General features: G+C 33.4%; 1 protein-coding gene and 1 pseudogene across 1 annotated transcript in view; both read right to left on the bottom strand.

Moving 5' to 3' along the window:
* Nucleotides 1–10,075, bottom strand: part of GFRAL (GDNF family receptor alpha like) — a gene marked incomplete at its 5' end in the record, with an annotated part of 68,543 nt that extends 58,468 nt beyond the window's left edge. Inside the window, 2 exons of the mRNA XM_077159429.1 lie at nt 7,638–7,796; nt 9,904–10,075. Of these exons, the coding sequence (XP_077015544.1) occupies nt 7,638–7,796; nt 9,904–10,075 (331 nt within the window). The remainder of the gene's footprint in view (nt 1–7,637; nt 7,797–9,903) is intronic.
* On the bottom strand, nt 1,757–3,441 carry LOC143682695 (60 kDa heat shock protein, mitochondrial pseudogene; annotated as a pseudogene).
* Nucleotides 10,076–13,331: the final 3,256 nt, after the last annotated feature.

Raw genomic sequence — 13,331 nt, 5'->3', positions numbered from 1 at the left:
ACATCATTAGCCATCAGGAAAATGGAAATCAAAACTGCAATGAGATACTATTTCACATCCAGTAGAATGCCAGCTATTGATGTTGGAAAATAGCAAGCATTGGAAGGATGCAGAGAAACAGGAAAACACATTTAATGCTGATGGCAATGTAAAATGATGCAGCTGCTGTGGAAGACAGTTTGATAGTTTCTCAGAAAGCTAAGTATAGATCTTGCATACTTAGTTATATACCCAAAAGAATTGAAAGCAGGAGCTAGAACAGGTATTTGCACACTGATGTTCATAGCAGCATTTTTCACAATTGTCAAAAGACGGAAGCAACCCGAGTGTCTATTAACTGATGAATGGATAAACAAAATGTGGTACATACATACAATGGTATATTATTCAGTTATAAAAAGGAATAAAGTCCCCATACATGAGACAACATGGATGAATCTTGAAGACATCATGTTGAGTGAAATAAGTCAGAAATAAAAGGACAAATAGTTTATAATCCCACTGATTTGAAACAATTAGAAGAGGCAAACTCATAGAGTCAGGATCTATAACTTAGGTTACCAGGGGACAGGGTAGGAATAGGCAATGAGAAGTTAAGGCTTAAGTACATAAGGTTCCTATTTGGAATAAAGGAAATATTTTGGTAATGGATGATGATGATGGTAGCACAGCATTATAAATGCAATTAACAGCATTGAACTATATGTTTGACTATAATTAAAAGGGGAAAATATTAAATAGTAAATATGGTAACAGAATAAAAATTTTAAAATCCATGGAACTACAGTACACAAATAATGAGCTCTAAGTTAAAAAATGGACATTAATTAATAATACAGTTATAAACCTGCATTTTCATGGATTGTAACAAAAGTTCTACACCAATACAAGTAGTTAGTAGTGAGATAGTGAATGGGAATATTATTATGCATAACTATTCTGTAAACTCACAACTTCTCTAACAAAGAAAGGCAGTGAGGAAATATCGGATGCAACTTAGCAGAAATGGAAACCCCCCCAAAAAATCCAACTTAAATCCAAAAAATGGACAAATTCATTGAAAGACACAATCTATCAAAGCTCATTCAAGGAGAGAGAGAGAACCTGCATAGTCCTATAACTATGAAACACATACAATTTTTATTTTTAAACACGCCAATAAAAAATGACCCAAATGTCTTCAGTAATGAATTCTTTCAAGCATTTAAGGAATAAATAATACCAATTTACTGCAGACTGTTCCAGAATATAAAAGATGAGGAAATATTTCCCTACTCTTTTTTTTAACTTTGAACAAATTTCTATTACACAAAGATTTGTCACATAATTGGATATTTCTCTACTTTGTACACAATTATTCTTCCTCTCCTCAGAAAGGCTGCTTCTTAACTTCTCATCTAATGATGGCAAGCACTAAAACACTGATTTTAACAGAATCAGTAAAAAATACCTGAGTAATATAAGTTGAAAGCAGTACACCAGTAGATGGCTATTGTACCTGGCATCAGGAATGTATAAGTGCCTTTTTATTCAAAAAGTACAAAATAAATTATCTGTAGGCATGGACAATGACAGCATTAAGCAATTATACATTGTCAACTGAAACCAATAACTGATGGTTATAGTGGTTTTCTTACATCAGTCAACCTTTTCTTCTCTCATTTTCTTCAAATGACTTTCTTAAGTTATCAGTGAGAAACACTGCCTTGAGCTTCCCATCACAGTTCATTAAGCATGGTAGAGCATATTCTAGGAACTAGAACATGCCACCTCCCATACTACCCATTCTGCCCATTGCAGGGTCCTTCTCACCTTTAAGAATTTCTGAAACTATGACTTCTGCTGCGGTTAACAGAGCGGTCATCCCAGCAGCATCCAATGAAGCAGTTCTTACAACCTTAGGTGGATCAATAATTCCTTTTGTTTCCCACCACGTTCACAAAATCTCCAAGCATAATATCATAGCCAACTTCTGAGGAACTTTGCACAATTTCTTCAACTATCAATGATTCTTCACATCTGCATTCTTAGCAATGGTCATTGAAGGAATTTTCAGTGTTCCTTTAATAATTTCTATACCAATTTTTGATCTTCATTATTTGGAGTTAGTGAGTGCAAGTCTGGAATGCATTGAAGCAGAGCACAACTACCTCCCAGAGCAGGCCATGTAACATTGAATGCATCTGTAACTCTGTCTTTCTTTTCATTCACCTCCACATCACTTGTTCCACCAACCTTCAGCACTGCTACTCCATCTGAAAATTTTGCTAGATGTTCATTTTTCCTTTTCATGTTTGCTAGTTGTCACATCTAATTGCTCAATGATTTCTTGAACATGTTTTTCAATTTGCATCTTGTCACCTTTTCCTTTCAAGAGCATGGCATCATCTTTGGTCACTATAACCTCTCTGACTTTTCCCAAATCATGAAGCTGAACATCTTCCAGTATAGAGTCAACCTGTCTTCTCCAAACACTGCACCACCAGTATCAATAGTCATGTCTCTGGGCTGGTTCTTTCTATTATCACCAAAACTTGGAGCTTTGACTGCTACAACCTGAAGACCAACTTTCAGCCTATTAAAAACACTTAATAGGCTGAGAGTTGTGTACTTAGAGCTTCTCCATCAACATCTTCAGCAATTATGACCAAAAGCCTACAGTGAGCATTGGTAATTTCAAGAGCAAGTACAATGGATTGGACGCTAAAAATTTTTTTTTCACTTTTAACAGAATTTAGAGATCCTTGAATTCACATTTCTGAATTTTTGATGTATTAATAAAGTATGGAGAAGTATAACCCTGATCAAACTTCATGCCTTCAATAATTTCTAATCCATCATTCAATGTTTTTCCATCTTTTACAGTGATGACACTTTTCCAATTTTTTTCATTGCATCAGAAATAATGTTGCCAATTTATTTGTTTCTGTTTACCAACATTGTAGCTACCTGAGCAATCTCTTCAGGGGTTGTAACAGGCTTCACTGCTTCCTAAGTTCAGCAATTACAGCATCAACAGTTAACATCACACCTCTCCTGATTTCCACTGGATTAGCACCTTTGCTAATCTTCTTGAAGCCTTCCTTGGCAATAGAGCATGTGGTGGTGCCATCCTCAGCCTCTCATTTGAGTTATTGGCAACATCTTGACTAGTTTAGTGCCAATATTTTTATATTCATCCTTCACATCAATTGATTTGACAATGATCACACCATCTTTTGTTACTTTGGGACTCCCCTAACTCAGTTCAATAATCACTGTTCTTCCCTTTGGCCCATAGTAATGACTACAACATCAACTAAAAGGTCTACACCTTGTATCATTAAGGTTCAGACATCTGCACTGAATTTTTACATCTTTGGCATAAGCCCGAGTGAGATACGGAGCCAATGTCTTGGACACTGGCTTCATCTGGTGAAGGACTGCATGTAATCAAAGCATTTCTATGGGGCAGGAGCCAGGAGCGCAGATGGAGAGGCAGCCATCTGCCGTGAGTGAGGGCCCTATTCATTTTTAAAAAGATCAGCATTACAAAACCAGACAAAGACATTACAAGAAAACAACACATTAATATCCTTCATGGCCATAGATGCAAAAATCCTCAACAAAATATTAGCAAATTGAATCTATCAATGTCTAAGTTTGCAAATGCTGCTTTAGCAAAATACCATCAGTTTGTTGCCTTAAATAACAGGAATTTGTTGTCTCAAGTTTTGGAGGTTAGAAGTCCAACAACAAGATGTTGCTGGGCCATGCTTTCTCCTGGGTTCTGTAGCATTCTGGTGCTAGCTTCATCCTGTCTCTGTCACATGGCAATAACTCTCTTTCTGCGTGACTTTCACTTCTGGTTTTCCTTACTTTTTCAGAATTTCCTCTGCTTTTTAAGGACTTCAGCCATAGTAGATTAAGCACCCCTCTCTGTGGCCATGATTCAATTTAGCCTCATTCAAGTAGCACCTTGGAAGGTCTTAGTTTACACTCACAGGACCAGAGATTATGACTTGAAGATGTCTTTGTGGTGGACATGATTCAATCCAGCACAAACAATATGTTAAAAGAATGAAACATCATAATCAAGTGGTGTTTATCCTCAGAATGAAGGGTTGGATCAACTTTCAAAAAATCAAAAAATTTAATTCACTGCATCAAAAACTAAAGAAGAAAAAACAACTTAAGTAGAGGATGAATATAATTTTGAAAAATTCATTCATGTATCCATTCATGATAATGTTTCTAAGAAAACCAGAAATATAAAGTAATTTCTTCAACCTGGTAGACTTACAAAGAACCTACAACAAACATCATTCATTATGATGTAAACTGAAGCTTTCCACTTACGATGGAGAAAAAGTCAAGGATGCACACTCTCAAAAACCATTCAGAATTATACTGGGCAATAGCGCCAGGGCAATAAAGAAAGGAAAAGGAATAAAGTCCTACATATTGGAAAGGGAAAAAGAAAACTCTTTATCCACAAATGACAAGATTATGTATGAGGGAAATTCCATAGACTCTACAAAAAAATACTAGCACTAATAAAAGAGTTTAGCAAGTCACAGCATACAAGTCAATATATAAAAATAAGTTGTTTGTCTATATACAATTTGCTAACTGTATACTAGTTATGATCAATTGGAAATTAAAGCATAAAATAAATTATTATTTACAAAAGCACCAAAAAAAAGGTGAAAATCTATGTAAGAACTGTATACTGCAAACTGTAAAATGCCAATGAAAATTTTAAACTGTCCTAAATATATAGAGAAATATACCACATTCATGATCTAAAGACTAAACATAGGAAAGGTGTCAATATTTACCATAAATTTATTTGTTATTTCAATGTAAGCAACATTTTTGGTAGAAATTGATAAATTTATTCTAAAATGCATATGGGAATGCAAAGGAACGCGACTAGGTAAGACAATTTTAAAAAGAACAAAAATAGAGGAATAACCAGTACTTGATTTTGAGAATTTCTTTAAAGCTACAGTCAGAATATGTAGTTTTGGCAAAAGTATAAGACATACAAATCAGTTGAACAGAATAGAGAATCTAGAAATAGAACCAGAAGTATATCGCCAATTGATTTTTGAGAAGGGTGAACTGCCAGTCTTTTTCACAAATGGTGCTGGAACAATCGGATAGTCATATAGAAAAAGAAAGAGGACCTGACCCATGCCTTGCACATGCCTTGCAGCATGTAAAATTAACTCCAAATGGATCACAGACCCAAATGTAAAACAGAAGCTGCATAATTTCTACAACATATAGAAAACCTGTGTGAATTTGGGTTAGATAAAGGTTTCTTAGGCATGACATTAAAGGCATGCATAGAAGAAAAAAAATACAGATAAACTGAACTTTATGAAAATTGAAAGCTTCGTTTTTTGAATAACACTCTTAAGGAAATAAAAGACACTGGGGGACATTAATTACATAAGATATATTCTGATAAAAATCTCTATTGAATAATAGAAACAACTCTCAATATTCAATTTTAGGAAAGCAAAATCTGATTAAAATATGAGCAAAAACTCTGAAGAGTTACGTTATCAAAGAACACATATAGATGTCGAGCACATGAAAGATGTTCAACGGTATTGTCACTAGGGAAGAACAAATGAAACTGACAGTATCATACTACTAACCATGTATTAGAATGGCAAAAAAAAAAAAATCAAACATTGACAAGGCTAATGGAGCAATTGGAACTTTCATACATTGACGGTAGATAGACAAAATATTACATCATCTTCAAAACAGTGTGGAAACTCCCCCCCCCCATTTTACCTCTCCTGTGGAAGCTTTTAAAAATAAAATTGAACATACACTTACATTTGTCCCAGTGGAGAAATGAAATTTTATCTTCAGAAAAATTGTGTACATGAATATTTATTTTAGCTTTATTCAGAATCTCCAAAAACCCAGAAGCAAATGTATGATCTATGAGGCTTAACCATAAGCAATTACAAATGCTTTACATTGCACATCTTATTGGGGAAAATGCCCTGTCCACCCCAGACTTAGCACACAGCCAGGACACTAAGTCTCTGAAGGGAGTTGCAGTTAAGGGTTCAGAAACCCCTGACTGGTCATATTCTTCTGAAAATCTGCCTTCCTCATCTAGGTGCCTCTATTTGGAGATCTCCATATTAGGGGACCTTGGCAAGGCCTCCTTCAGTATTCTAGTCTGAGGCCACTTTATTAGGAGGTGGGAGAAAGATACTTGAAGTCACTTTTCTCCACTCTAACTCAGAATTTATTACTTTTCCACACCTAGCCTTTTCCTCTGCAAGTTAGGTCCATAAACTGTCAAGAACTGCAAACACAGGCTTTACAATGATTATATGGATTCTTTATCTAAATATGCTTATAGTTAAGCTAACCAAGTCATCCATTGTTGGTGGCTCTAAGCATATTGTTTGTTTTCTTAAATTAAAAAAAAAACAATAAAAAAATGTCAGGAACCTATTTTTCAGGGCTCCATTATTATGAGAATCCTCATGTCCCACGTCTACACTAATCAGTCTGACCCTTATCTGGTGCCATTCCATGGGGGAAAATTAAACATTAAAATTAACCCTCTCTCCTATTTAACCTCTTGCTTACACAGTCACAGTAAATGATTCAAACTTTGATTCATTTTCATTTTGTTTTTTTCTCTTAATTGATGACTACAACATCTGGCATCTAGCTCTCTCTTCAGTGTAGTTGTTGAAACAACCCTAAAGACTTTCAGTGATGAATGGATAACCAATCTGTAGTATAATCATACATTGGGATCCTACTCTTCATAAAAAAGAACAAATTCATACAGAAAACATTGATGAATTTCAAATTAATTATCTTTGATAAAAGAAATCAAATTCAAAAAGCTACACTTTCTATAATTCCATTTATGTGAAATTCTGGAAAATGTAAAATTATGGAAAGAAATCCAATGGGTCCACCATGGATAACTGGAAGGACTGAGTCAAGGGTTTGTGGAAAATGAGAGGCAAATCTATCTTCTATAGTGGGAGAGCATTGATTGTGAAAGAAGAGGTGAGAATGGTGTGAAAACAGGTGCATTTCCAAGCAGATCACTTTACAAAGAGTACATATGGTCAGTGAGGATTTAGAACTATTTGATCCCACAAAAGCTTCAAAGTCTTTGTGCACTCTCAGTGGTACATGTTTGATGACCAGTACCCTAGCACTAGCCTGGTACCTTGAGTAGTTAGTAAAGAAATGCATGCTAAATGATTATAATATCCCTATACATGATTAAATATTCCTATCCAAAGGTAAGTGTAACTCCAGAAAAAGTACTTACATTTTGGTCTCTCTCAGGAGACTCTGAGCTCCTAAAGAACATACATAATGTCTTATTTGTCCTTCTATCATCTGAGTCTTATGTAAAGCCATCATAAGCCCTACAAACATATGTATTGAATGAGTGAATCTATAATTATAATATATTTGAATAAAGTTTGAAACTGTACTAGCAATTACAGAAATATGTCATGCACTTACTGAGATCTACAGCTCACAGAACCCCAAGTCACATAAAGAATTAATTCAATTACACAAATGGAGTTAATTTGTACTTTTCTTTTTCATGATTTCAAATATTCTGCATAACAAATTATTACCTGATTTAATGATGCATTGTTTCCCAAGCAATTTGCCAATAGTACAAGAGAGGCTGTCAGTGCAGAGACATCCTTTAAATTGGAAATTGCTTTCTACTAAGGACTGGATGCTTAGGTTACAACTCGATGAATCCCTCATCTTGCAGGGGTTACCTGGATTTCACAAGCAAACATAAAACAAACCATATTTTAATATGAATATAATTTTGGGCCCCCCTAAAATTTTTTTAACATACTAATGTGAGAAATTCATTAGTATAGTAAAATTATCTGGGATTGATGCAGGATGACCATATAAATGACTTTTTAAGCAAGGTATTTATTTTTGCTATCTATTTTTCACTTGGGAACTATCTAAAATGGATTAAAACTTACTGCATTGTAAAATATCTTATGTCCCCATTTAAAATGCCAGTTTTGTTGACCTTCGATAATAATCAAGGTCAAACAAATAAATGTATAATCACTTATACGAGGTGACCAGAATGCTCTATAATCTTATCTAATATGTCTGCTTAGTTTTTTGGCTATTTTGTCTTTTTCTAATGACACATGCCATTAGAAGATTATATTAAGAATGTACTGGTGGCTCTCAACTGAAGTGGCCCTGGCACTTAAAAAGCACTCAATAAATATTTATTTAATAAATGAATACATTTTTCATAATTACTCATGCTTTGTTTTCTGCTTTAATTTAAAAAACTATATTCATCTGCTCAACAAACTTTCTTTTATTTGTTTATTTTGTAAATAAAACTACTTGAGTTTGTTTCATTTGTCTATTTGATGATATTTCTATTTTGGCCTCATACATAGGAGAATATTATACAAATATTATACAAATATATGTACAAAAATTATACAAATATTCAGTTTAATTTTACTGCAAATAGCTTACTATTTGTATACTGAAATATATAAATATGGTATGGTTCATGATAAACCAAGTTTGTATTTTCACATTTTAAATCGCCTTATGAAATATAGCATGGGGCTTCTTGGTCAAATTACAAACTTTGTTACTGTCTTCCAGCCTGATTTAAAGTTATGTATCATTGAGCCAACTATGCCTCTGAAACTCTTTTTTCTGAAGAGTAATAAAAGTATTGGATTAGAGAGCCATCACTTTTTTTTTTCAGTATGAAAACTCAGTATGCAGCCTAAAGGGCAGAGAAGAGAAGGAACTATCTCTGCCTCTCTCCACTTCCTTCTAATTTCTTAAAAATCAGGTTGAGCAGAAGCTCTGCTGGGGAAGATTGTGAATTGGATTGCTAGAACTATAGGGTGCTGCCTCTCAACATAACATACTTCACCATATACCTTCTGGAGATGAAGGAAGTCCAGGCAGATAAGCTGGAGTCATGAGCAGTACAGAATTTACTCATTGTGAATGGATAAAGAAGTGGAGCGAGTTATGGAAGAATACATTATTGTTTTCCCTTTTGGAATTATTTTATTGAGTATTTTAGAAAGTTAATGTACATTCAGATTTGTATAATATAATATTGATAGTACAAGATGATAGGACTTATCATTATATATAGAACGTTTTTTTTCAATAATTTCCTCAAAACAGTTTTAGGTCAATGCCCCATCATATAACCAATTTAACTTATTTTAGTGAAAGGACTCTTTCTATACACCTATAATTCAATATGTATTCAGCTATTTGATAAATTCATGAGATACATAAATCAATTTTTTTCTTTGTAAATAAATAAAAGTCACTCTCAAATCTTCACATTTCTCTACTCTATAATGTTTCCTGAAATATTTGGAATGTAAGACAAATTAAAAATAAAAATATTTTTTAACTTGATCTTGTCACAATTGGAATGGAAAATTGTGTATATGTCTCAAGAAAATGAAATGTGTGCTATACATATAAAAATAAATAACAAGCCTTTTATCATCACAAATTTATATTTTCTATTTTATCATATAAGCAAAACAACATCTTATCTGAAAAAATTATTGCCATGTTTCTGAGAGACATACATATAATTACAATATTCTATATGGTGAAATAAATAAGATAATAAAAAGTCTTGCATAAATCTGTCCTTGTGTCAATAATCAGTACCCTCAAGAAATTAACTAAATTTACTAATTAATGATTGAATATGAATCAAATAAATATCAAGTTTAAATAAGTTATTTAGAGCAAAATTAATTTAGCTTTTAGGATAGTGAAATGAAATATCAAATCTTATTTTTATCTTGGTAAAAAAGTGTATGTGAATGCACTTTAAACCATTTGTTTTACCTGAAACATTGCAAGCATCTTCCATTGTTGTCCATGCATGTTTACATCCACTTGTGTCACTTATACATTGCTCTCTTAATTGTGCGCAATCACTTATAATTTGGGCAGTAGAGTCAATTTCCAAGCTTAGCCCTATAGCTTGGAAAACAACAACAGCAACAACAATAACAAAAATTTTTCAAAATTAAAATTTGACAGCCATTTATGCCAAATCTGTAATCTATCACAAAGAGCAGAGTTATGGAAAATAAAATGTTATAAAGGTCATTAAAAGCTGGAATGAATTTTAATCTCCTCTGTAGCTAGATATTATATTTTTCCCACCTAAGATTCTAAAATGAGTAGTTTACATTTGCTTTCCTCAATTTCTTCACTCTTCATTCATTTTTTTTTCTTTTTCCTTGCATGGGCAATCACCAGGAATCGAACCCGGGTCTCCAGCATGGCAGGTGAGAACTCTGCCACTGAGTCACCATGGCCCACCCTCCATTCATTCTTATAATTTATTTTTATCACTGTTGTTTCATTGAAAGTACTTCCAAAAATATTACTAATTATCTCCATAGCATCACATTGAATAGTTTTAAGTTATCTTACTTATTTGCATCATTGGGCACTTGATTGAATTTTTGTTCTTGAAACACTCTTCTCCATTTCTCTTGACACTTATCCACTTGATACTTTCTGACCATAGTTCAACTCTTTCCCAGGATTCCCTTATTCTTGTATTAAGCTATATTTTGGCTTAGATTCTGCTCTCAGACCCTTCCCATTCTCATCTCAGACATTGTCTGTAGCCAATTCCACGCACTCTAATGGATTTGACTATCATCTTTAGGCTAATGATTCCTAAATATGTAATTCATTACAATGAATTCTATTCATATATAGCTATTCATATATAGCTATCCGATATTGCCACCTGAATGTTCCAGACAGACACATTTCCAGCCCATAATATCTTTGCCATTGTCCTCAACATCACCATCCCTGATGGACCATCACAATCAACAGAGATTATGTCATTCATCTAGGTACCCAAACTAAAGTCCTGGATTTATGATAGACTCCTTTTTCCTCCTCAACTTCACTCTCCCACATCCCTTCTAGCATTTTTCATTGACTCTCACTTTGAATATTTGACTAACTTATTATTTCATCAATCTACCTCCAGTATCACCATAGTCCTATCATTTCTTTATATCCCCCGATCTACCAAATGCTGTTTTTATCCTGCTGTTTCTCTGCTTGTATCCTGTGGGTGGCTCTTCATAACCTGCCTCTCCTGTTCCTCATCATGCAATCTGGAAGTCCTTAAGCATTCATGATTTCACAGACTCCATACTGTTTTGTACCTGTGAACATTTACTGTCTCCTCCCTTCTGGGCACTCTCTTCCTTCCTCCTCTGGAATAAGCCTGGTTTTCTTCTTTAAGACTCAACACAGTTAATACCTAATTTAAAGAAGCCTTCCTCGAGCTCCGCACTCCTTTTTCCCACCTCAGAATGAATTTAACACCCTTCACCTGTTTTTCTAGAAACTCAATAGTAAATTCAGTTGTGTTTATGTGCTTGTTTCCACCATTTGGTTCCAAGGTTTTACTAAGTAGACATTATGAGCGATTTGTAATTGTGTCGCCATCACCAGATGCAATGGTGTATTACAGATATTCAACAACTGTATGTTGACTCATGCTAAATCAATAGTTGTTTCTTAAGTTATTTACATACAAATAATATTTCATGAAAAGAACACCTTCCAGATATTTAAAAGTTATTTTGGGTGGAGGAGACTTTTCTAAATCCAGCATTTATCTAAAGCTATTAGGAAAATAACACAATTTGGTGTGTTGAATAAATTACTCAAATTGATTCTGGCCAAAAAATTAATCTGTAAAAAATCATGGAAATCACAATTGAATTTTAGAGTCGGTATAGATGACCTATAATCAAAAGATCTCAAACTGTTTTAATCAGGGTCAAGTTATTTGGATTTGATAAAAAAGAATATTAATTATGAATCATTTGTGATAATACAGAGTTATGAACTTCAGGGAAAGCTTTGACATCTTTTCTTATATTTTACCTTTTTTCAAGGTTCTTCTACTAAAAAGAATACAAAAACAAACTATTTGGGACATGTGTGCTACTTGCTGGGCTACTGTGTATTTGAAATTAGACTCTTGGAGAAGCTCTGCCTCATTTTTCTTGTTGAGGGCTGGAGTGGAAATTGATATTTCAGCTTTCTGTTTTTCCATGTGTTCATGGACAATCTCATCTAATCGATCAAGATCCTTTGCTTCTAACTTGGAAAGTCCAGAAAGAAAGAGAAAGTAAGCTCCTTCCATCCTGGCCCAAGTTTCCTTATTTGAATCTAGCTGAGAAAAACCCTGGATATGGAATTTCTTCTCAGAAATTCAATTTATAAGAATTGGTATTTTATCTGCTATTCATCATCATATTTTGTGAATAGTCTCCTGCCAATATCATAAGAACTTTAATAATACCTCAGCATAATGATCATTCATGAGTTCCACATGTTACCTTTCCAAAATCTGAGTTCCATTTTCCATTTTTGTTTAAATAATCCAGTTGACTGAATATTGTACATGATTTTTCATAATTTTCACTTATCTGAAATATTGATTCAACCAAGAAAACTATCTCAATTACTTTTCCCACAGGAACTAAAAATAAAATTTAACTTTCAAAATTTGCTGTATTCATTCATAGCTATAATTTGCAGCTCTGTACTTAATCCATAATTTTTCAAGTATTCTATTGATATGCTCAGGGAAAAACAGGTTCTATTTTAAAATTAATGAGATAGTGACTACTGTACATTACAATTAAAAATATGAAAAAGATTCCTTTCCTTCTTACCTTGATTTTCTTTTATTTGATTTGTTTTTAACTTTCTTTTTATGGTCAACATAATTTGAAATGACTTCGTTTTTTGCAGACAATTTTACCTTTTTTCCTGAATATCTATTGTCTTATAAACAAAATACATTCTTTAGTTTTAATGAGAGGATTATTAACATTCAGCCACAATATCAAATATCCCTTTCCTTAGTTCAATATATAGATTCTCCAAATGCTAAAGAACATATAAAAACTATGCCAATAACACATCTAGCAAAGTATATTTTCATGGATTCCACTTCAAATGTAAATGAAATCACTTTCACTGAAATTATGCAATATATTCATAGTACCTAGCTCAAGAAAGACAAATCCACACTTCATCTTTATATTATGAAAATTGCCTGAAATATGAAGCATCTGATATGCTGTTAAATTGTTTTATTCTGTTGAATGACTCCTATTTAGTAAATATAAATGCTTCGAAATGAGGGGAACTGAATTGTTGAAACTTATCTCTTTTATTACATTTTTTATCTTATAACTTGTAAATAGATACTGAAA

Source organism: Tamandua tetradactyla, chromosome 5 (genome assembly GCF_023851605.1).
Source record: "Tamandua tetradactyla isolate mTamTet1 chromosome 5, mTamTet1.pri, whole genome shotgun sequence".
Taxonomy (NCBI): Eukaryota; Metazoa; Chordata; class Mammalia; order Pilosa; family Myrmecophagidae; genus Tamandua; species Tamandua tetradactyla.
This window is presented reverse-complemented; position numbering and strand designations above follow the sequence as displayed.